Here is a 26,626-nt window from a genome sequence, read left to right on the forward strand (position 1 = left end):
TGATTAGCCTTGTCTGAGCATAAAGTGGACTATTTTTAAAAAATACAAGAAAATAGAAATTGCAATTTTTCCCTTCGCTATTATTCTATAAGGTATCAGAGGAAGAGAACTGGAGACTACATTTCACAGATTAAGGGGATCGTTTGGGCATAATGCCACAAATGAGAGTGGTATGCCGCTGGGATCCTCTGAATAAAGCCAATTTGCAGAACAGTGGAATGTGACTGTGCAACTGAACCAGAAGAGACCTTGAGTTTCCATGACTGCCTTGTTTTCAGCAGGATGTCATGATTCCTAGGACAGATTAAAAAAAACATAATAAAAAGAAAGGAATGGAATTGGCTCTCAAACTTCCACTGGTAGTGAGCCACAATTATAAGCAAAGAACTGCATTGGTTAGATCAGCACATTTCATTTGTAATGCCTGTGGCCACTTACTGGCAGTCAGTAGCACCTTTCATGATGTTTATTCATCCAATAAAAATATGTGATCTGTAATTGGCCCAAAATAAATTGCCAAATATTAAAAAGTGGCAGAGACTCACTGAAATTGATAGGCAATTAATTCACTATTCCACAAGTCTCAGAGAAATGCAGTTATTTTATACACAGAAATGAATTTTTAACCATGTTTGTGCCATGAATATAATAAAAAAATTACCTCCAAGTTCACAATTCATGCACACCCTCACATACAAAAAGCACATACAGTACATGTAAAAAAAAATCACAGCTACAAAAAATACACTATTTTGGCTTTAAAAAAAAGATAAACAAATCATTTTTAAACATATATATAGTTATATCTTCTTTTTAAACATTACCAGTGAAGAATTGAAATGAGCAAAGGGTAGGTAGTGACTAGTAATCAAAATCAATGGGGAGGGGAAAAATTAATAAATAAATTCATAATCACACTGGAAGGGGGGAAAAATCCCAACAGGACGGACAGGTGGCTGGGTCAGTGACTTCAGTGACAACAATACTTAAGATATCACTGAATGGTAAGTATCTGCATATTCTCAAAATATGCACGGAACAGTAAAAGTACTGTGCTCCTCTAAAGCCATGCAACAGAAAATTAAACACAACCATGTATATATGCATGTGGTACGGAAAGCACCATGCTTATGTAAAAAGAAAAAATCTCATTTGTACGTCAACTGTTGAGTATAAAATCAGCAGTAAGTTTTCCTCGGTACTGTGAGGCATTAGATATTGTGTCATATTACATGTTATTTTCAGAAAGCAATTAATATGCCCATATATTTTTATAATGCTCAACCTTTTTGTAACTATCCATCACAATTCTTGGAGAAAAAAAAAGATCCATACCTTTAAACTCTTAAATCCACAGACATGAACAGGTTTAAACACACAAATATTACCTGTGGTGGAAAACTGTGTTTTGGAAGATACATAAAACACTGTAATGCAACAGTAATATAAAGTGATTTGTACTTGACAAACACACCAGCTATTTTTTAATATAAATTTAGCCTTGCCATTATCCGGTCTATTATTTTTTCTCATTATTTTTCATTCTATGAATATTATGTCTAGAGAAAAGAAAATTACACCTAACCAACACAAAGAAATTGTAATTCTACTGTAAAAAGGGGAGTCACTTTATTATTACAATCTATGAGGTTCCTTTGTAGAAATTAGATAGGAGAGAAAAAATAATCAAAAATTCTTACACAATTATATAGTACATATTCACCAAGCCTATGGCATCTCACTACAAAAGTTAAATGTTCTGATGCACCCAATTCTTCTGCTTCTATTGTTCAGGGCACTGATGTCACTCGTCTTCTGAATCACCCTCACTAGAGTAGTCTTGTACTGGTGCAGTTTTGCTGAACGGAGCTACAGCCATCTGCCTGTGGGTGACAACATTCAAATTAAGTACCTTTTACACGAGTGGATCTCTAAATACATTGGGAGTTTTCAGACCAAAATAACAAGGTACATGCAGCATGGGAGTTTCAAGCCAATGTGACAAGCCATACGTGATAAGATCACAAACTGCACATGAATGACCACGACACCGAGGTGACACAATGGATGATACTATTGAGAAAAGGACCCAGTCTGAGTGACATACGCAGCTTTTGCCACTCCAGTATGAAAATTTGCATATACTTTTGAAAGTTCACAAGAGATGTTTGTCACATCAGTCTCAAATGCGGTGACCAGCTGGAAAAGTCCCTTTCTTTGAGTCTCTGTCCCGATATTTGATGAACTTAAAACTGGATCCAAAAATGTCCTTTTTTTGCAATAGTGACTTATCAGCATAGAATTATTGCAGTAATACACCTTTGCTACTATCGCTATGAACTTGTGTAAACTTTTACAAGATGTTATTGGAAAATAAGGATGTACTGAAGAAGATCCACAAAGGAACAGTATTTATTTATTAAGTTTTCAAACATAAGTATTCATGATGAAACAGTTTTTATATTAAAATGTGAATATTTTGAAGTCCCGTTTGGTCCCATTTTCCCTTGAGGAAAATATGAAAAAAGTTCCATTTTGTTGTTTTAAAAATTTGGTCACCTTAGTCTGAAACTTCCCTTAGATGTACATTACAGTTTACATACAAATATTTACATAAAATCTAAATTTCGCATTTTAGAGTTTATTTTGCATAATTTTGCGACAAAACATGGTAGGAAAACATACCTCACACCTTTCAAAACCATGATAAATGAACATTAAAACAGGTTATTTCACATTTTGGGTTTCCATCAAAATCAAAATACGCATATCTATATTCATAAATAAATCTTAGCAAACGGTCCGTGTAGCCATATTCATCATCACTGATTAGTGAAAACTTCAAGCTGAAGAGCCATTCTCCGTACGAAATACATGGGAGTCTGAACACATTTATTAATATTTTAATACTTTTTATCTATCTTAATAAGATCCACTTACGTGAGGAGTAATCTATAATCTAGAACTCACTATTATATTTTTTCTAATACTCATGTGCATTTTGAGATAAGGAAATAAATGCGCACCTTATGTGAAGCTGCATCTCACCCCCTTAGCGGGCATTGCCTTAGAAAAAGAAACTCAATATTTAGACAATTACTTTACAAAACCATGATACATGAATTATACCTTTGGAATTTGATATTTATGACACACACTGGATTTGTAAAATTAAAGGCAATTTCACCAATAAACTCACATGCCTATATCTGCTGACAACTGATAGGACTAAACTTTCACATATCTTATGGACGAGATAAAATATGTAAAATATATTTAAGGTATGCCTAGCATCCCAGTATGTGCTCCGTGCAAACTTGAGCATGCACAGATTAGACCATATTTTCCATGTAAAATTGAAGGGTCGGAGGAAAAACATAAGTCAATGCTTGTCACACTCCAGAAAAATGAAATTTTCATTGCAAAACATTACTGGACATACAAATGAAAAGGTACAAAAACATATGCTTTGATGAATATAGGTGTCAAATGTATGAAAAGAAAGAAAACATGTAAAGTCGATTGATTGATTTAGTTTATTTTTACTTCGTGTTTTGTGCCTTTTGGCTAATTTGCGATGATTGGGATGAGTGATGAAATTGATGAATGGACACTCACAAACAACCAAACCAAGCCCGAGCGGGATTCAAATCCAGTACCCTTTGCGTCGCAGCACGATGTGCTAACCACTTAGCCACAGGGTCCGGCTGTTGTAAAGTCGAGCACATCATCAACATGGCAGGAGATGACACCACTTACTCGTTTCTTTCCCTGACCCTTCAATTAATGCGAGGAGTACTTGAGGAATTCTGGATTCAAAAACATTTTCATGCAAAAATTTCACAACATTAAGAACACACACACATACACACACAAACATGGGTCATTATGGAACTCATGACAACTATTTTTCCTGAAAGAACAACAATGTTAGAATACATGTGTGAAAGCCCTTTGGATGTGCTTGTGAATACTACCACTATATGGGCAGTGGTTGCATTTTAGTGAGCAATCAAAGCTGCCAGTATGTTGCTGGCACCATTCGAAGATGGATTTTTTCGTTTGGGAAGAAAAAGTAGTTGCTATGAATTCCACACCCCATATTATCAGTTACAAAATACCAAACTCATACCTGACTATTTTGTGTTCTCAAATTTTCAAACACTGTCCTTATTAGGTGTGGACATAAAGTAGTGCATTGCATCATGAAGGCACACAAGGGAGGGGAGGGGGGGGGATCATAGGGCACCACACATTCTCAACCTTGGCCATAGTGTAGGTGATGTGATCAACAGTATATTTTCTTAAATGTTCGCATAACCAATGCTTGCAACTATTAAATAAAACACAAGTCACTACTTATGTGTGGTTTAACAGGTTCTTTCGGACATCTCTTCTTCTATCTCCCTCTTTCCTTCCATAGAAAGAAAGAGAAAAAGAAAACGGAGAAATACCAATATCTCCTCCTCCTCCTCTCTATTTCACTTGCCCCACCCCCTGTAGGCACCTTCTTCTTCTCCCTCCTTCCAGGGATTTCCCTTGGAGGGAGAGACACAAAGTAAGTAAGTAAGTGAGTGAGTGAGGGGAGGGGAGGGAGAGAGACAGAGAGAGAGAGAGAGAGAGAGAGAGAGAGAGAGAGAGAGAGAGAGAGAGAGAGAGAGAGAAAGAGAGAGAGAGAGGAGGAAGGAAGAACTTGCTAAACCACACTTAAACAGTGACATGTGTCTTTTATAATGTGCTCTGGCTGCCATTACCTCCCAGATAGTGAGAGGCTAGATGAGCCCCAGAGCTGATTGGAAAATTTACACTTGAGATCACAAAAAATGGAAATCAAATTTGGGTTTCCCATATGACCATCAGACCCAGCAGGTTATAAAGGTTATAAATCTGCATTACAGACCTCAATTTTCCTCTCTTTACAATTTTATGTGTCAATTGAGAATCAGAACCTACAATTTATAATTTCTCACCACAAATAGCAACATCCTGTGACAAACTACTAATAGCATGGTTCACTCATTTTGGGAGGGGAAAAAAATCCTGGCCTCTACATATATATTTTAAAAATGAAATTCCAGACCATTCTGTGATGCTTTATCATGCTAATATACAAGCGTTAGCTTTTAAATGAAGAGAAATGACAAAATGTTACATGCACACATGCATGAAAAAAAAAATAATTCAGTCTCAAATCATAGCAAGTACAAAAACCACCTAAATTTCACTGCCTTTCCTGAGGATTTTGAATAGATTTACAAAATTCTGTGATTTGTTCTAGTCTCCTTCACTAATAAGTTGATTGCAGACTTCTCCAGATTTTCCAAATCAGTGAGAAACCTGAATATTGACATTTTCCGATACAGTGGAGTTATAAAAAGGCACAACTAAGCCAAACTACAGCTTGAAATTAGTCGTGGCTAAGAAACCTAGAAGCTATCGATTGGCATAGTAGTCACTACACAAAGAACTAAAATTAAAATTTAAAAAATGAAAAGCAAGCATCTTAGCACTTGCACAAAATCCTGTAAGGCATGCCTGAAATAGCACTTTGGGAAACAATCATTCATAGTTTGTAGTATGATGTGCTATTTATGATGATAAACAAACAAAATACACAGTGTCCCTCCTCTAAAGAACCACCTATATTAACCCCCTCTCTACACAGAAACGTGAATTTTTCTTCACAAGTGATATTAATAATGAGTGATAAGATGATGACTCATTATGAATGATGGCCAGTGGGTGCTATTTCTGCCTTGTGCAATGAACATGTGATTCACAGAGTCTTTCGAACATCATTCATCAGAGTTTGGCACCAACTATTATTTTCTTATGGAAATACCTGAAAAGTTGTGATTAAGTCGCACACATTAAATGACTTAGAAAGCTACATATGTGAATCAATCCAGATTACTGATGAGGGAATGCTACAGATATCTTTTGATATTATGGAGCATCACGTTTTGACTGTGTATGATGTGCAGGAGGGCATTCTCAGCATTTCTTGTGAGCACCATGGTATACTATGAACCACATGTCCTCTTTCTACAATCAGTGTGCTGACAAATATGAAGATTCTTTAGGTGGGACTACTTAGTGAAACACCCTGTACGTAGAGTATCTGAAAATTCAAAGATGCAAATAGCTTAATACTTCGTGCTCAACATTTGATGTTTTCTAATACTTTGGGAGCATGCAGTGTACTTGCTAATTTATGAAATACAAACAAACTGACCCGTATTCAATACCTGGAGACGTAAGATTCTACTCACGCAAGTCTGCGATAATGATTAAGCCACTCTTCGACCATTTGTGCTACTAGAAGTGGTCGTTTAACTAAGCGCTGTTGTGCTACCATGATCCCCCCTTCCGTTATACACACATCCATCCACTGCCTGAGGATTGCTTCTTCTCTGCCAATCTGAAATGAAAAATGGGACAGTGAAGCGAAACAAGAGACGAAAAGGGGGGAAACCCCAAGAAGATGACCCCTCCACTCAGATACATTCGAGGGCATGCACTTATGTTCTGGTACCTAAGAAGACCAGAACGTCTTTTCAACAGAATATTTGTTCCCCAGTTTTCATTTCATCGTGACTGTTTGGTTCAAAGAATACACACAGATACAGTCCAGCAAATTACAATGTAATCGCCATGATCTTGTACCGGGGTTGATCGGTAATCCAGAACAAGCCCGGTTTGCAAAGTTTGTTATTATGATAATTTTTTTTTTGGGTGTGTAGTGTGTGTTTCAGTATGTCTGTTTGACTGAGATAGTGTTAGGAGTTGAGTGGGTAAATGTGACGTTGTGTGGACATGTTCTCACGTTGTTTGGTGAGTTTATATGTGTGGTTTTGTTTATTTGTAAGTGTGTGAAGGAAGATTGAAGAATATTTGATTAAAGGTAATGAAGGCAGGGAGAACAAGTTATTCAAGTGAGAGGGTTAAGAGTTTGGACTTTGGCTTAAGTATGAAGTGTGATAGTAGTGTCAGATACAAGGGATGTGTGTCTTGAGGTAGGGGGGGGGGGGGGATGTATATTGAGAGAGCATCAATATTGACTATTCTGGAAACTCTAGGAGAGGTTAATCCTGGAATTTGTCAGGATAGTGAGGTTATGAAAGAAGAAGGTGACAGAAGAATAGTTTATTAGAAGTGGGTACTATTCTTCTTAGAAGTGGGTAAGTTAAGAATTCTAGATGTGTTTGTAATTCTGTCTTGGTTTTGGTGAGATTCGTTTGGTATGTTTCTTTTCCTTACTGGGTTTGAGTAAAAATGGTGCTTTTGGGTGGTTAGGATAAGCTACAAAAGAAAAAAAAATTCATATCATATATATATATGTTAGGGAACATACAATATTTGTTGATACCAATTAGTACTGATACATAAAATTTACTAATAACTGATATTCTCTCAATCCAAAATTATATTGCAAATTTTCTTTGAGAAACATGAATGGTTCATGAAGCTTGTTAACTTATGTTTGTAGCTAAGTGACCACAATGGTTTTTTTTACCTCTGAAAATGAAACTCAATTTACTGTTTTTTTGAGAAACCTAGTAAAAAAAACTTAAAATATGGGAAAATGTAAAATTGGGTAAAACTTTGACATTTTAATACATTGGAACCAACACGATTGAATGTATGTGGGGTAATATAAAATTCAGGAAATGTAATTTTGGGGTTCCATTGTACAAGGGTCGTTCAAGGTTGACCAGGACTTTTATTTCTAGACAGGAAATATACATACATAGAAGCACCAAACTATGTCAGTTTTTCAAAGTATTTCCCCTGAACATCCAGACACCGTTGCCGTCGTTGTGGAAGTTTTGGAAGGCAGGGATATTATTTTTCCCTAAGAGTAATAGTATGATAACATTATTTCAAGCTACAGTGAGTGACCATGTGCTTTGGAGGAATCTCGTTTGAGTGTTTGGATTACAAATACTTTTCTTCTCAAACCTAGGTCAGTACATGAATTTGTTTTCACTAGCATGGACTAAGTATAATTCAGCAGGTTAATAATAAAATTAGAAACCCAAAGCAGGGGGTAATTCAATCCAACATCCTAAAGAGAAAAATCAAAGATGGCTGTTTTGTCCTTACCATGAACAAAATGCCATTAGCATCGACCATGAAATTTTCAATAATTAAAAAAAAAAAGATTGTGAAATTTACTTCTGCTGCCTAAATAGCATCAAAGTATTACACATCTAGTATAAAAAAAAATCACAATTTTTCGATCACAAAAAAAAAATCAAGTTAAAAGTGACCCCTAATTGTAGAATCACCCATATACTATTCAAGCATCAAATTCAAGATATCTGCTTCCTAAGGCAATTACGACTATATAGCAACCACAAGGAAAAAAATCTTGGACGAAAAGTCGCTGTCCAGCTTTCCCTTCCTCCATTCAGCTCGGGCCATAAGGAAGCATGGTCCACTCTCCCCCTCCCCTCCATGTGGGAGTATGATGCACAGGAGTTGTGGGTCTGTGCAGGTTTCTTTGCTTGTGGTTCCACTATAGTTATAAGGCAGAATTTAAGCATAATTCAAGATTAACTGCCTCAGTAACAATGCACATCAAAGGTGGCAGGTTCAAGTCTTTGACTCTGGCATGGTAGTGGAAGAAAACAATATAAATTAAGATGCATACAACAGTCAAATTTTGAAGTTTAAATACTTTGTGGAGAGCACAACTTGATACCTAATCTTGAGAACATTTCCTCTGATAATAACTGTGGTATTCCAACCAGTGAAAAGATAAATGAAGTAAATGCTTCAATTTATGTCACTTTCCATCTTCCTGTGTTAATCATGACAATGAAGATGAATGATGAACTGAAGGATGGGATAAACACAATGATGTACAAATGTGGCACTGTGGTTAGCACAGAGTACTACAATGTCAGGGATTCCGGGTTTAAATCAAATGGGTGTTCTCTGGGAGTGTCCATCAGTTTCATCACATCACTCATCCTTATCTTTGCAACTAGCCAAAAGTGGCAGAAAGATGATTGAAAATACACCAAATCAATCAATCAACAAATGTTTGGTGTGGTTTGAACCTGGGACCTCCTGGGAGCACACCATGCTGACTACTGCACCATGAAAGCTGACTCACTAAATTTTGTCTGATATTTCTTCACATTGACATGGGGATAGTTTGTTTGATTGATTGATTTGTTTTATTTTAGTTCGCACTTTGTGCCTCTTGGCTAATTTGCGAAGATGGGGATGAGTGATGAAATTGATGAATGGACATTTACAAACAAACATGCCCGAGCAGGATTCGAACCCGGGATTCCTGGTGTCACTGTGCGATGTGCTAACCACTCAGACATGGGGTCCAGCGGGGATAGTTTGAAAATTTAAGATTAACTGTTACATATATCATTGCTCTACTTGTGATACACACAATATTGGCAAATGTAGCTGAAAAACGAGATATAAACTTATATAATTCTACTTGCCTGAAAGAGAGAGAAGAGAACATTCCTTTATGAGGTAAATGAATAGTAAGGTGTTTCTTCAAAGAATAATTTTAGAAAACTTCAATACTGCCATCTTGAACTTTTTAATAACTAGTGTTGGGTGATATATCATCCAGACAATATATCGCGATATTGAAAAAATATCTTCCAGGTGATATCAACTAGACAATATATTGTCTCGATATTTTGGTGATATACCAGGTGTTTCATAAATAATTGAGGGGTTACAAAAATTTATAGCAAGTATACTATTGAACTTACGTTAATGAAACCAGTGCTGAATGATCGAGTAAAGCAAACAGTTTGTTCAGGGATGTTTTGTTAAGCTGAGAGTTCATATCCCTGTCGTTAGGAGAAACTCAATCCACGCACATGACTCACAGTGTTTTGTGCAATGTTTTGGTCCCCAAGATCACTGGACATTACAATGTGTGACTTGTTTTTGTGGGTATTACTCTCACCAACGCCACGTGATATTGCAGCCCTAAGAGAGCAAATCATCGCAGTGATAGACACTATCGACAGGTCCATGTTGATGTGAGCAAGAACTAGACTATCATGTCGATGTGTGCCATGTCACCCATGGTGCACACATTGAACATTTGTAGGTGTAAAAAAAATGAGTTCCTCGTTCATTCTGCACTGGTTCTATTAACATAAGTTCAATACTTAACTTCCAGTAAATTTTTGTAACCCCTCAATTATTTATGCAACACCCGGTATATTGTGTCGGCGATATATCGTCATGATATTTTAGCAATATATATTGTGTCAGTGATATATCGTCATGATATTTGGCGATATATATCGTAGAAAAAATATCGTATCGTCATGATATATCGCAATATCAAATTTCCGATAATGTCCATCCCTATTAATAACAATAAAGCAGATACTAACCTCAGTTTGTGTAAGAAAATGGACAGGAAGCATCTTCCCATCATGGGTCATCAAAGGCAAAAATGTAACCTGAAGATCATCTGTGTCGGCCAAATTGGCCCCCGCACTAGCTCCAAGCCCATATTGTACTGAGGCGTAAGGCTCCATAGAAACAAGTGCCGAAAAATGGCCTCGGGTGTAGCCCAGGGCAAGCGGTGTTTTCCAGCAGAAACTAGGCTCCCACAGCAGTGGTAAGTAGACGCCTGAAAACAATACAATTAAGGCCATAAAAATCTACTAGTTTCGTAAACACCGCAATGGAAATTATGGGATGTAAGGGAGTAAATGTCAAAGGTTTTGAAAACAATGCAAGTCATTTGGGATTTTAGAAACCACTGGAACGTGCTTGCAAGGGTCCTTCAAGAATCCTCATAACAAAAAGTAACTAAGAAAAAGTATCCCTTTCACTACAAAGTTTGAATCAACTTTAACCTTTACTTTGGGTTGGTTCAATATACACTTCAAAATAAAGCAAGTGAACTGATCCCTTGATAACAGTAACTTTATGCAACATTATAGCATTAGCTACTGATAAAAAAAATCATTTTTATCCATGGCTAATTAAATAAGCCTGTATGGACAAATAAGTGATTGTTACTTTTACTTGTATTGGCATATTTGACACATATTTTATTCCCAACTTTGATTATTTGTATAAGAAAATTAAATATTACACAAGGCATCATCTATGGAAAAGAAAAGGAAAAATTAGAAGAGAAAACAAAAGAAATATGAAACCCAGTTCAAGGTTAGACTTAGCATGCTTGTTGAGTTGAGTTGGTGTTTTAAGTCCACTTTATGAACAGTAAGGCTAATCTCGACCTACAGATTAATGTGGGATCCGAACCACCATGTGCTCCACCAGGTATCAAACCCAGGATCCCTTGATTACAAGGCGACAACGCTACCACTGCACCATCGGGTAGTCCCCTTAGCATCCTTGTTATCTCAGATGAAGAAGACAAACAATCAAATTGTGTGTTTAGAGCCAAATGTGCCAAAAATTACCAATAAAAGTTTAAATTTAACTTATTTATTGATAGGAATTGTAGCTTTCCTGGCGACGTGATTCGAACAGGTGTTCTTGGGTTACCAACCAGGTTAGATTGGAGTTAACTTCCAACGTTTTGAGTGCATACATTGCTCTCATCATCAGGGAATATAGAAATACAAGACCAGTGTGGGGTTAAATATAGGACAATTATTGTGCAGAATTTGGGTTCTGTCTTTTGTCATTGTTTTTACGGAGGAGCGAATACCAGGCGTGACTGAGCTGGAGTCTCACGTCCCTGTTGAGATTGGTGCTTTCCCGTGATATGGCTATGGCTTCTTTTACTCGTCGGTCCCAGTACCTGGCACATTTGGCTATTATGTTTATGTCGCAAAAGAAAACCCTGTGTCCCTCTGTGATGCTGTGTTCTGCAAGTCCTGACTTTTCAGGTTGGAATAATCTGATGTTGAGCTGATGTTCATTGCATCGTTGTTCAATCGTGTGTCCTGTTTGGCCTATGTATGGTGTCCCACACTCGCAAGGAATACGGTATACTCCTGGAATCCGTAGCTCCAGGTTATCCTTGACTGAGTGGAGAATAGCCTTGGTCTTGAGTGGTGGTCAATGGATGGTCTTCACTCCGTGTCTTGCGAGAATTCTACTAAATTTCCCAGAGGTGTGCCCAATAAAAGGTAAAACTGTTGTAGTGGGGCGTTCTCCTGTGTTGCTGCTAGCAGGGGGGCTGTGTGGTGGAGGCACCACATCCCCATGTTTGGCTGGTCCGGGTGGTGAAGAATCGGCCCACTTCCCACTGCTCAGATTATTCCAAACTGAAAAGTCAGGACTTGCAGAACACAGCATCACAGAGGGACACAGGGTTTTCTTTTCTGACATAAACATAATAGCCAAATGTGCCAGGTACTGGGAGAGACGAGTAAAAGAAGCCATAGCCATATCACGGAAAACCACCAATCTCAACATGGGCATGGGACTCCAGCTCAGTCACGACTGGAATTCACTCCTCCATAAAAACAATGCTGCAGCCAATAAGAAGACAGAACCCAAATTCTGCACAATAATTGCCCTATATTTAACCCAACACAGGTCTCTATTACTATATTCCCTGATGATGGAGAGAAATGTATGCGCTCGAACATATCGACTTTGGTACAATTTATAAGTTACACTTCAGTACAAACATAAAAAAATATGGAAAAATACTTTCAAGAAGCTCTTAATGCAAATTAAATTTCCACACATCCCTTAATAGCAACCCCACAACAGAAACCACGATAAGCACAGATATTTACCTTCAAACCTGGCATACCCCAAAGCCTCCCCTCTAAAGCTCTTCACGTACTTAACGCCATACACTATAATTGGCCTCCGCAGAATATGAGCAAGGGCAAAGACGTGCAGCTGCTCCAAACTAGATCCCGGTTGGCTGGCAAGGGACAGGAGACCTGCCCAGTCCTCTTCCCACTGCTCCTCCTCCAGACTGAACTCCAGCATCTGGGCTTGGGTGGCCTCATATTCTTTCCACCGAGGATAAAACCTGAACAATAAAAGTAAGGATAAGCTTCTTCATAATAGTGTTTTGATAGAAAATCAAATATGAATTCAATAAAATAGGGATGGAACGATATGGAAATTTTACCGAAACTGATAAAGTACCGATATGACATTTACCAATAGTTTACAGATCTGATATAACATTCCAAATAGTTCATGAAGAACGTGAATGGTTTATTGACCTTTTTAATAAATGTACGTAACCAAAAGACTGCAATGCAAAAGAAGCTGCATATTGAGGCAGTTATTAGGGAAAGAGGATTATATGTGCGTTCCCACAGAAAATTCTAACAACATGGCAGAATATTGCACGGAAAATACTATGGGTAATTTTACCGATAAACTGATATGACTATATCAGTTGATTGATACAGTACAGATTAATCATTCCCATCTCTACAATAAAACAACCAGATTACTAGAGTTGCATAAAAAACCTAACTACGAGGGTCATCCAGAAAATAAAGACTTGATTGGTTATACAAAATGAAAAACACAATATTTATTGGAAAAAACAATTCTGTTACATACCTGAAGCTTCCTTCACTTCTCTACATAATCACCTCCTACATTTAAACATTTGTCGTATCTGGGCACGAGCTTCAGAATTCCCATGTTTATACTCTTCTGCCGCCAGTTCATTAAGCCAGGTGGTCACTGCATTCTCCAACTCTTCACCACTTCCAAAATGTTTACCGCCACGCCAAGAAACTCTTTCAGCTTAGGGAAAAGGTGGAAATCGCTAGGAGCAAGGTCTGGACTATAGGGTGGATGATTAAAAATGTAACATCTGAATTGATCCAGCAATTCTAGAGTTGCACCAGCAGTGTGTTTGTGTGTGTGGGGGGGGGGGGAGGATTGTCGTGCAGAAGCACAATTCCTCCAAAAAGCATTCCTCGCCTCCTGTTTTGGATGGCTCACCGTAGTTTTCTTAAGAGTCTCACAATAACGATTTGCATTGATCGTAGTACCTTTTGGCGGAAATGCATGAGCAGTCTTTTGTTTGAATGCAGTGACCACCTGGCTTAATGAACTGGTGGCAGAAGAGTATAAACATGGGAATTCTGAAGCTCGTGCCCAGATACAACAAATGTTTAAATGTAGGTGATTATGTAGAGAAGAGAAGGAAGCTTCAGGTATGTAACAGAATTGTTTTTTTCCAATAAATATTGTGTCTTTCATTTTGTATAACCAAACTGTCTTTATTTTCTGGATGACCCTCGTACATTATTAAAAGTATTGCATTAATGACACTGACATTGTAAATTCTTTTAACTTATATCTGCTTAGAACTCCTACTAGACCATTCTGGAGAGATTGAACAAGGATTCTATTCACTGTTGTGTATATATTTGAGATATAAAATTAGCGTTCTGGGCAATGACACAGAACATGCAATTCACATGAGCACTATTCTTAATATTCCAGGATCAGTTTAGAATTTAAAAACTCTGGGAGATTCTTCAGGGGAAGAAAACCAAAGTATTTTATAGATATTTCCAAGATTCAGCATGACCTTAAAATTCATGAAAAGTTATGAAAACCAGATGAGAAAAAAAATTATAATAAATAAAAAAATGTAAACATCGCTTTGTGGAATGCCACCATGAAGAACTGGGAAAGTTTTCAGGAATTTTGGCCTTCAGGCTGTAACTCACACTGGCCTTGTGCTTTACTAAAATTATTGTAGAGTGAGAGTTTGCTCACAAAGTTTGTTCAATGTCAGTAAAAAATGAAATAAACTTTCTAATAATTCTAAAGTCAGTACTTATTGTCTCTATAAGAATTCAATGTAAAAGAAGACATTAAAACTCACACATGGCTACCCTGATGCAAACTATCAGCCAATGCTCTTCTTAGTGTGTTGTCCCTGTCGAAGACACCCCAAGTGGCCTGCATTGCAGAGTCCAACAAACAGTCTCCGGCTGAGCGATTCCACAGAGCATACAGTCTCGATCCCAATCTCACTGTCAGTTCCAGGGACCAGTTTAGGACTGGAGGTTCACACTCCAGCTGCTGCTGTGCATCTTTATCCAATAGCTCCTCAAATAATTGTTCTTGTACTGTAGGGTTCAGATCTTCAACTTCTGAAAGTGCAAAAAAAAGGATCATTTAGCAAAGTTAATGAGTAAAAATCAGAAGTGAACAAATTAATTTTATTTGTTGCATACGGAAACATCTCTATCCAAATGTCTTGTAGTACAATTAGAAACACATGCAGAAAAACTAGAAAAATCTAGTAGTACTTAGTGATGTTACAAAACAGGAAATTTATACATTTTAAAGTTTTCACTAATAATTCTTAGTACACTGTTCTGATGTCAAATTTAAAGGTTCCAATAAGATTTTTTAACAAATATTCGATGTTATTTCCAACATTCTGAATATAAATGCTAGGAAACTTTCATTTTTGTATTATAAATGGATCAAATCAAAATTTGGTCCTAATGAGATGGAGAAGATACTTGCTATCAAGAATTACCACAAGGGTTGTGGGAATTAAATGTGTTTGTAAACTGCACTTTTCGTTGCAAATAAAATATATGTGAAATGAAACGGAGTACTTAGGAATCAATTGTTGTTAATTAATAATGAAATAAAAAGTACCTGCTGCAAAGGCAGCCAGAGAATGGTGCATATTACATCTCCGCACACCCTCACATACCTTCATGGCATGTTGCAATGTGCATTATCATATCTATATATATTTATATATTTTCGAACTTTGATAATTTAAGTTATTCGGTAATTCAAACAGAAGTTTATTCCCCTTGCAATTTCTATTGATAGCAATGTTAAAAATTTATATGTAATCAACATTTCAAACCTTTTATTTGTATAATTTGAAGGCAGCTATCCAGAGACAATCACACGGATAGGAACAGAAAGTTTCCATTTGCTGATATGCAGCCTCCAGCCTCTCTTCAATAACATGAGACTGCCCACACCTTTTGTGTGCAGATGTTCATTCTTGAACCGCAACTAGCCAATGATTTGAAAGGGTCTTCCTATCTGCCCTCAGTTGTCAGTTGTGATTAGTCAGGGTATTTGTTCATAATGACTATACTAGATTAACAAATATCAAAAACTTCTGTGAGAACAGGTAGCTAATGTTGTTACTCATGTATGTAATTCTGTGTTGATACTACTGTACTTACTTAAATGTGTTTTCCATTTACTATAGGGCGTACAGTTTTAGAAGCGATATCGGGCACGGCAATGCAGAGCGTGTTCTTTGTGACCAGCCAATGGCAGGAGTGCAACGTTGTACAGTTAGGAAACTGCAGCATGCAAGTTAAATGCAGTGTCCTGTATTTTTCTTGAAAACTCGCCACTTTAAAGTCCATCATAAGATGGGGACAAGACATTTTGAACCTGACTGTCCAAGTCTCATAAATTTCAGTCACCTACAGCCAGAGTTATCGTTTCTCGCAGAAACACGGGAAACAACACGTCTCAACACATCCTTTCATTTTCATTCTGTCTGTTTTGTTACCACTGTGTTGACAGTTGAGTTGTTGTTTATTGTTGAGTTATTTGAAACAACAAATTCTTCTTTCCCCTTCCGTTAGCAGTTAGTTTTGCAAGAGCGCAATAGTACTGGCTGAACTCATGTTCCTTTTAAAAGCGTACACCGTATAGTAACTTAATTACAATTGTGAGAGGAATTGCTTTTTGCTTGCACTATAACACCATGCTCAAAATAAGGCAATTTTTACAGTAAGATCCAAAGAATGTTCATTAATTTTGTTTATACCGTAGTACAGTAGTTTTTTTAAAATTTTCTTTAATAATGTATGCTTTTGTTCATTCAATTTTCTTTTATTCTCCCTTGGAGTTCAAAGTAAAAAGAGTCCACTGTACATCAGATTTCCTATCTGAATTGGTTTGTTTTATTTAATATAATTGTGTATTAATGGTGTACTTGTGTGTTAACAATGAAGAAAATGGCAGTAACACTGAACCAATATGTTTTAAATTTTGATTCTGGCTCATTTTCACTGAAAGCATTAACAGACCAAAATAATGCTGAATATATCTTCAAAATATATTTCTGTAACTGGCATGTTAGGCAAATTTCAGTTATATTATGGAATGTATCTTATTCATATGCTTTTAAGTTAATAACTTGAATTAAATTATTTATACTTAACTGTTTTCATAATTCATGCATATATTTATGTTTTCTTACGTTATTATATTACTCACGTATTTGTGCAACATTAATTCAGATTTTATAGGCTAATAATTATACTTTATAGTTGCAATGTTGTTGTTTAAACACATGTTAAATACATTTCTATCTAATACCGACATTTCTCAACAATAGACAAGATCAAAGTAATTTAGTCTTTGTTATAACCAAATCTTTATTTAATCATTTTATGTGCAAGGGCAAATGTGAATTACGTTATAAAATCTCTTCGTTATTTGCTGTTCTAGTTTAATATTATAACATTATAGCAAAGCAATTCTCTCTCTCGCTTTCAATAATATAGTATTTTCCTATTGGCTGTTTATTTTAGGAGTGGGGAATGACGCTTCGTGTATATGGTGACGTCAAAAGTTCCACGTTGGAAATCTCAATTGTTGCCAACCACAACCTATCGCTATTTAACATTAATCTGACATATACATTATCAGCATTTCTTGTGTTATTTTTATGGTATGAGTTTGAAGCATTGACAGAAAGAATCTGTTAAGCTGTGCCTCGCGCCTGAGGTAGCAGTTGAAATCGTGCTATTAACAGTGAAGGCGGTGCGTGGATTCTGTCGTGATAAATAAGTTGCTTATCACTGCCTATGAGCGTGCAGGACCCAACAAATTATATTTTTATTCAGTACGAATAAGTATGTACGCGCGTGTTCGTAGATTAAAGTTTTTGGACATTTATATTATAACATATTTAATTTTATTTGACCTGATGTCCTGCTCGGTAGTTAACTTCCTAGTAGTTTGGGGATCGCCTTAATCCCAATCCCTGGGTGAGAACTGATGCTTAAACTGTATCTTAAACACAATAACAACTATAACTAACCTGCCGGAAGAGCAAATGTAGTAAGCTCAGTTACAAAGTAGCAAGGGAAGGTTCCTTTCCTCTGCCTAACAGTAGATGCCATGTGCCTCCGAATGTCAGCTGCCAGATCTGGGGCTACGTAGGAGGGGACTCTCTTCACTCCCGACCCACTGCCTTCTATTTGTGACAACAGGGTGGCCAACATATCTTCACGGTGGAATCTGGATTAAAGAATTGTTACAAGTTAAAAAGATGATGAACACTGATATTCATAATTTTCCCTATTAATCTACCAATGTGAAATTTTTACAAGTTCAAATGAAAACAATATAAGAACTGACAAATTTTGGAAATCAAATTCATTATTGCATGCATATATTTGACTATTCTTAACACCATATATCAGTGACACCTGCTTCTTTCTGTGTGTAGCCTTAAAAAACATTAGTCATATTGGGAAAACAAACCCATTAAATCTTTTCATTTTCTTCTATTTAGGAACAAGTTACTCGACTATTCTTAACACCCTACATCAGTGGTACTTAAGTATCCTAATCACAGGGCCCATTCAGTATGGTCACAAAGACCAGGATTCCGATTGCATAAAGAATTTTACAAATTGTCCAAGGGGATGAGGACAATGTTTATAATACTGCCAATGAGTTGAAGTAAGTATGAAGTTTGGAAAAACTTATCTGCATCGGTTTGCCATTGAAAACATATGTAAATGCAGTAAAAGGAGGGAAAATACCAAGGCATCAAAACCAACAATCCTAAACTAATAAAAACTTAACACTGCAAGCATGTAGCAACATAATTACAATTTTAAGAGCCTCAAAGCTGACTCATCTAACCTACCCACTTCAGCATATACGAGAGGAATTATAATCAGAAATAGTTACATCCATGCCCTGGCCGGGATTCGAACCCAGGACCCCAGGCAAGTGTTCCCTGGATGCGCATAGTACAGGCAATATCACTTGAATGTTTGGAGTTACGATGCTGGGCCATTCACGTGCAGAATGTTCCTGGGAGTTCTTTTGGTATGCCTCTGCATTGTGCTGTACCCTGGTGGTGAAATTCTGAACCATCTTGTCATTGAATGGAAAGCACAAAAACACAGGAAACTGGCACGTAACGTGATACAAAGAAGTGTCTTGCTGCAAGTCTTTGTGAAGTTGGAACCGCTTTTGAAGAAAAATAGACAAAATGCCGAGAGGACTTAGTGCAAGCGATATTGCTGAAGCTTTAGAAGAGTTGACAGTAAAAGAGTCATATATAGATTCTGGATCAGAGGGCAAGTTGGAGTTCTTAGATGACGATCCTGATTTTATAGCCGAATCAACAGGTACGCATTTTTTATTTTCTTTGTAATATTTCATTTCATTGATTGCAGTACTAGGCCTATATTATTAGTGCTTTATCATCACTCACAAACACACACACACATACGCACACTTGACCATGGGCACCCATAAGGGGGCCTCGAGCTCCCCTTCCTGGCTAATGGAATTTAGTATGCTAACATTACTTTTTATGTTGATGACAGGATCAATTTCAGTACACCCTACATATGGAATCTTAAAGAGCCCCCCCCCCTTGAGAAAACTTCTATGGGCGCCCATGCACTTCACCAATGTGTTTACTTGAAATATCGAAAGGAATGGAACACTTATTTATTTACTTGCACACTGCCTGCATTTCAGCATAGAGATTAGCTTTACCTTATGACCTACACGTTCAATGCATAGAGGTGTTTTTATTTTCTTTCAATGCAGATTTTGGAGAAAATTCAGATTCGGAAAATGGATTGGATTTGGCCCAACCAGTCACCTCATCTCCAATCCCACGTCATGTGGCCATTGTTGATGATATACCAGACCAAGCAGAAAGTGTAGAAACGCAACCAGTAGCTTCGAGCTCAAGGAAGCGATCAAGGCTTGATGTGCAGTGCTCTGACTCAATGCAACATTGGTCTTTGCATGCCAGAATATATCAAGTTGTATCATAATAAGGGTAGATATGTAAAGTATTAGAAGTACGGACTTTTTCATTATATGAAAAACGAGGATTATGTTCAACATCTCTAGCACATGCCAGAATACACAGATTTTAATTGTTTCTTTTTTATCGTGTAGGCAAAGAAATTGCCTTTATTTTGATGTATAACACATGTAGTATAGTAAGACGAAAAATAAATTGTTTCACATTGTTGAAAATTTGAGTTATTGCCAATTTAAATACTCTGGGATTCAATGTGTTAAGAATATAATTCTTTAACTGACTTGTTAACTGAAAGTTTATTGTTTGTTTTAATATCCCCATTTTTAAACATGTCAATGTGATGTAGTAGCTAAACAAAAAATAGCTGCTACAAGATTAAAGCCTCGCGTGTTCAAAATACTGCTAGCAGCAATTATTTTGCCACATCTTCAGAACCTAGTCAATTTTTGAGAGCCCTTATCATAATAGCATTGAGACTGGTCATAAGTCTGAAGCGATTAATGTACATCATTCAATTATTAACCAATAAACATACAAGAAAGCCATTATCTTGTTTCCTTTGTCAATTTCTTCATGTTGACAATTTTATATAAAAAGCAGTAGCATTAATTTTCGACATATTCTATGTGGACATATTTGTAGGTATTTTTGAGGGGGAAAATGTGTCTGATGGAAAAATTCGACTCAACTGTTTATTCAACCAAGCCTACATGATTGAATTGCAGTAAGTCATAATTTTTCTATCTTAATAATAAGTCATTCTTATTAATGAATAGAGCCCGGAAGTTCAGGCATTTATTTTCGTTAAAATAGGCAGGCAAAAAGGCATTTATAATGTGGTAAATATGCACCAAAAATGAAAAAAAAAGGCACATTTAGAAGTCGCTTACTTTTATCTATAATTTCTGGCAAAATGTTAAAATCTAAATTGGGAAGAGCATTTCAATTTTCTCCGTCTTGATTGCACAGAACAACAAGGTGCTTTTTAAGTTCTCAACATTCATTGATAGTCGTCTGTCAGAGAATGTTTTTCATAATAGAAAATGATCTGTCTACTTCGACAGAAGTTATTGGAGCATACATATAACAAGCTAATGTAGCTGGACTCATTGTGGTAACAGCATTTTCACCTTTTAGAATATCACAAATTGTTTTCAATTGTTTCAAGTCCTCATTTGCACTCACTACCCGTTAGCACTTTCCCGCAACAGCTGACCCCTTTTCTCCTGGCACTTCCATCATCTGCTGCATAGCTTCCTCAAAGATTTTCATGGATGCTATAATTGTAATTGTCTCTGGCAATGCACCATAATGTGCAAAAGTAAACTTGAATAGCACAGGAGTTTTTTCACTTCACAAATTGAAGCCGCTTCATTTTCTGGAAGAGCATCGATCACCTCACTGATTTTTTGAAGGTTGTTAGCATAATATATAGCTGCTGATATCCAGGTTTCCTATCTCGTCAAGACTGGTTGCTGAGGTAAACTAAGCTCAATCGCAACTTGCTGAAATTTTCGGATTCGAGAGGGAGATTTCAGTACTATTTTCTTTGTGTTCGAAATCAACCTGTCCACTTCAGCAGTCAATCATGCACAAGAAATGTTAACCGAAAGGCAATATCCTGACTCAGCATGATATACTTTTTTCTCACATTTTTCTCCTTCAGCAATGTTGAAACATGCATGAGTTCAATATTACTTAAATAAGGTGAAAATTATTCACATAATAAAGGGAAGAAAAATAAATGCCAACAACGTTTTTTGGGAGAAAAATAATTTATATACACTTTTTTTTAAAAAAATGTCAAATTTCATTGAAAAAGGCATTATAATTAAAAATAGGCAGTGGGGCCCCAAATAGGCAAAGTGAAAAGGCTTCCAAAACATTCGAAACAACATAAGAAACGTATATCCGGAAAAATTTTATCAATATATGCAGTAGATAAAAAGAGGCATTTTGCCAAACTTCCGGGATCTATTAATGAATATGAAGAAGCTTCTAATCGTGTGCACAAAGAGTGAAAAATACGTGTATCAATGTACACTGTATAAAACACACAATATTAGTAAATTTGTTGTCCCTGTAGAAGAGAGTTTATTATTTTACAAGTAAAAATTGCACAACTTTTAATTAAAAGTTGCTATGCATAACACTAGAAGCATAATTGTTAAAAGTTGCATGGGTACTACTACTACTAATAACAGCAGTCTTGATAAGAGAGAAATTAACACTAAGCGAAAATCAAATGCAATTATGAAAAAGCACACGATCTCTCAACCTTTTGCCACCCAAGCATCTCGAACGAGATACCCAAATGTAACCCTCACTGTCCCAAGCATCTTGATCGAGACCCTGTGTCAAGGTCGTAGTTTTTACGTTATAACTTTTCTATTTTTGGCTAGAACTCCGATTTTATTTTTTTATATTGTTCATAACACATGTATTTAACAGAAATGGTTTTTTGCATTTTCTTTTGTCTTCATGAAAATGGAGGGGAAAAGGCGGAAAAAGGTACTTCTCTTTTGCGGCTCTTTTCAACGTCAAATTTTTGCCGACAAGGGAAGACCGGCTTTGTTGTTCTAAAGCAATGTTTTTCACTCCCTCCTGCTAAGTGCATTCGAAGGAAGCTTGTTTATCAGTATCCGATGTCAAAATGAAAGTTTTCCATGAGGGCGCAAGCAGGGGGTGGGGGAGGGGGAGGGGGAAGACAGGTTGTTGAATCTGCTTTGTGAGAATGGAATTTCGAAGCGCGCTGAAATTTTTTTTTTTAGCACAAGTGTCCACAAGTGGCAACAGGGGTTACCCAGCATTGTCTAAAAATAGAATTTCAAGCAGCTGCAAGAATTGGCGCTCATTTTTCACTACGTTGTAGCTTTTGTAGCTCTTCGTCTGTGAATGTTGTGCGTAGGTGTCGTTTTGTGCCCAAGTGCAAGGACATTTTTTGGGTGGTGACAATTTTTTAAAATAATTTTTGGGGGTTTTCTCCCTTCCCCCACCATATATATGCCAAATTTGCATAAATTTTGAATTTTTTCGGGGGGCTGGGAGAAACACCATTTTTTTTAAAGAAAAGTATTCTTGAGGGGATTTCCCCACTTTCCCCCTCCATATGTACGCCGAATGTGCATAAATTATATATAGTCTGAATCTGTGATTCATTCTGCGTACAACGGTATATCGTTCATATCTCTAGGGCATTTAGTTTCTGAGCTATAGTCATTTCAATGTAACTCTGCATTTTGAAGCCTGAATCAGTGGCGTGGCGACCATTCCTTTTGGGGGTACCACTCAAGTTACATTGGTCATATGATAATAATGCAAATATTTTTGTGTTCCTTACATGTTAGCGATCATTTCCATGTGCATGTCGACACTGTCATGTACTTTTTGCTTGAGGGGAGGGTGGGGGAACAATTTTTTTCCCCCGAAATTTTGGAATTTTGAGAGTTAGCCCTCTCCCCCCCCGCCACATATACGCCGAATTTGCAAAAATTTCATATAGTCTGAATCTCTGGTTCATTCTGCGTACAACGGTATATCACTCATCTCTCTAGGGCAATTAGCCTCCGATCTACACTCATTTAATTGAAACTCTGCATTTTGCTCAAAATCGGCTTGGGACAGAGAGGCTTACATGTGAAAAAGGCCTTGGGCGGCAAAAGGTTAAGTGAATACAACAAATCTTAAATATATGGTTAACAATGTCGTACTATTCCTTGTACAAAATGAAAAAAGACGTTTTTCCATGACCCTTAAATATCAACAATCAATCGAGTGAGCTAAAAATGTCCCTAACAATTATTCTATTTGACAATAAAGAAACCACTTACCTTATAGCTAAATGAACCAGTGTATGACCCACATCAAATGCTGAGGGCCTGTTGAGGAGATTAACTTCACTTTGGGTCAACTGCCTGGCAGGATCGCCTCCTGATGACAGGTAGGCTTCCACTGGATTCGGGTCCCCATCGACGACAGCAAGACAAGCATTGATCCACTGCCAATCAGCCTCCCGCATCCGCTGACGAAGCTGCCGGACTCTCCGCTCGTGCTCATAGTTATTTGCTGCTTCTGTAGGAGATTCTATGTGCTCTGTGCTAGCATAAGATCTATTGTTGCGTTGGCTTGTACTACGTCGGTTTTCGTCACATTGATTGGAAGTGTGGCCCTGGGCATTGCTATCTTTGTCGGGGGAGTTGTCTTGCAGCCTGTCAAACACCCGGTTCCCTCTGGAGGTACCGCACATTATGCACTTGGTGGATTTTGGCCAGTTCTCGTACGTACACACGCTACAGCACCATTTCCGCACGAGCAACTGTGATTTACTCCTGTCGTTCTCCACTTCCTTGTTCTCCTTCACATACTCTGGTGAATTGGGTGATCCTGTCCTTGCACCTGCGAGGGAAGAGGCACTTCCCTCGGGAACATTTATGTGCAAGGGTTGCAACTGTTCATGCAGGTTATTTGTTGTTACAGGGGAGGAGCGCAACTTTGGTGTTAAACACTCGGTGCAATGGGTACTTTGGGGCCAGTTCACATATGTACATAAATTACAAGACCACTTTCCAGTTGGATTTCCTGAATCTTTGGAACTATGGGAAGCATTCTGGGAAGGAACACTTGACTTTTCCGAAGTGCTAACAAGAGCTGTAGTACTATCATCCTGCAGCTTGTAGATATCTTGATTGCACATTGCCTCTGCAATGATCTGTGGTGGTCTCGGAGCCCTACACATGGTGCATTTCAGTGATGATGGCCAATTTTCATATGTACAATATTCACAGGTCCATTTTCTGGTTTCACAACTCATAATTATGAAAGAAACAAATCTTATAAATAGATTTGCCCCCAGTCTGTCACCTTGTGTCAACTCCTTACAATGTCTATTAAATAAATATGAACATGCATTCATTCACACATACACAGTATTATTCTTATACAGATTTAAATGCCTACAAGGGCTGCTTTAAGTCATACAATTATCATAAGTTCCTCATCTTGCAGAATTCTTGCCTAAGAGTTCTCAAATTGGACTAAATCAGCCAGAATCTTCAATAAGAGATTATAATCCTGGGGGACATCTGAATTTGCACAAACATTTGTCAAAACTTCTCATCTGTTACACATCACACGTCCAGTACTGACTGATTGGGATGTGTTGAGTATTTCATTCGCATAAGGCTCACCTAAAACAATACACAAAATAGATTATAACAGAACATTATCTATGAAAACGAACAAAATAGTACACCATCTATTCACAGGTGAATTTTTCAGGATAAAAGTTGACTTTTTGACTCTCAAAATTCCATATATGAAGTTTTAAAGGAAAACCGTGAGAATTTATACACAAACAATTCAAACTGTCAGACATACATAAGAGGATACTGATTGAAATTAATTACTTTCAAAGTTCAATTGTTCCTGTGAATGTAGAAAAGAAGTGTCTTTAATCATGTACTTTCATTTTTGCAGTTCTTTGTTTGGGTTGATTTTTCATGTTATCTAGTGCAAGGCCAAATAGGAGAGAATTTTCCAACTGCAGAAAAACATGTAAAAATGTGTTGAACATATAGTGCCTTGGGAAAGGAGTTGATAGTACTCTTGTAATACTCTGGGAAATAAAAAAGTCACTCCCTGTAGCAAATTGAGGTTTCACATTAATAACTAATTTGTTAGAAAGGGAACCTCATTTTACTAGGAAGTTGTTACTTTACACAACATTTCTGCCATAAAAGTAAGGAACACAGGTATGGATGATCGCTCAGAAGATCCTACACAATATTCAGAAATCAATATCCTTGGCAATTTGACCTGCACGTAAAATATAACATTACACGAAATTGTTGATTCGTCAATAATAACCTAGGCCTGGGAAGTTATTTACGATGTACACAACAAAGATCACACAGCGGATTTCCTGACCTTGATTCGAAACCCTGTTCTTCGAAGCGTAACATGGACATATTTACACTTTTTTTTTTTAAAAAAAATTATTAATCTTGGCATTATAACCAGCAACATAATAAAAGTACACAACCATTTACTATGAAGTTTAACTATACCATAAACATAGGTCAACATAAATGATCTCTCTACCTACCTGGTCGCACAGAGTTGAGCCCCAGTCGATTTTAACTTTCACAATTATACCACATCGTCACTATAACACCTTTTCTTTGACTATCATGTGCGGATTATCTGCTAATAGGATCAAAATTTTTCATTTGTTGCACACCAGATCTTTATGAAGATTTCAGCCTAAATACTTCATTGTTTTTATCTTGTAACCCACTTCACCCACCAGAGACCACCGAAGTTTCATTACGTCACAAATACTTTGCTGCCATCTTTCGAGAAAAGATTCGAGATAAATTCGAATGTTACCATCTCATTCGACTCTTGGGAAAACGATCTTTTCGAGATTATCCAATAGATCATCAACAACATCAATAAATAAAAAATTAAATGTAACACCATTTCCTGTGCTGCAACAGGCTGAAACAGTATAGAATTAAAGAAACTAATTCCTATATATGATCCACGTATTATCTGGAGTCATGCCTATTCCTATTACCATGCTATTACTATACCAGAATATCACTATTT

At 37.0% G+C, this 26,626-nt stretch overlaps 1 protein-coding gene across 5 annotated transcripts; it reads right to left on the minus strand.

Annotated features, from left to right (window-relative positions):
• On the minus strand, positions 1 to 26,358 carry trbd (ubiquitin thioesterase trabid). 5 transcript variants are annotated; one of them, XM_083126872.1, is made up of 9 exons: positions 26,121 to 26,358; positions 23,848 to 25,203; positions 18,035 to 18,234; positions 14,813 to 15,083; positions 12,735 to 12,979; positions 10,395 to 10,636; positions 6,273 to 6,421; positions 3,027 to 3,066; positions 1 to 1,883 (listed from the first exon to the last, which is right to left on the minus strand). In XM_083126872.1, the coding sequence occupies exons 2-8, from the start codon at positions 24,927 to 24,929 to the stop codon at positions 3,045 to 3,047; spliced, it is 2,211 nt and encodes a 736-aa protein (XP_082982998.1). In that variant the 5' UTR covers positions 24,930 to 25,203; positions 26,121 to 26,358; the 3' UTR covers positions 1 to 1,883; positions 3,027 to 3,044. The 5 variants fall into 5 exon arrangements, 4 of the variants coding, with proteins under 4 accessions (XP_082982998.1, XP_082982997.1, XP_082983000.1 ...); XR_014442008.1 differs by having other exon boundaries at positions 1,822 to 1,883; positions 6,249 to 6,421; XM_083126871.1 differs by lacking the exon at positions 3,027 to 3,066.
• Between the last annotated feature and the right edge of the window lie 268 nt (positions 26,359 to 26,626).

The sequence above is a fragment of the Lepisma saccharinum genome, chromosome 8 (genome assembly GCF_977018435.1).
Source record: "Lepisma saccharinum chromosome 8, izLepSacc3.1, whole genome shotgun sequence".
NCBI lineage: Eukaryota > Metazoa > Arthropoda > Insecta > Zygentoma > Lepismatidae > Lepisma > Lepisma saccharinum.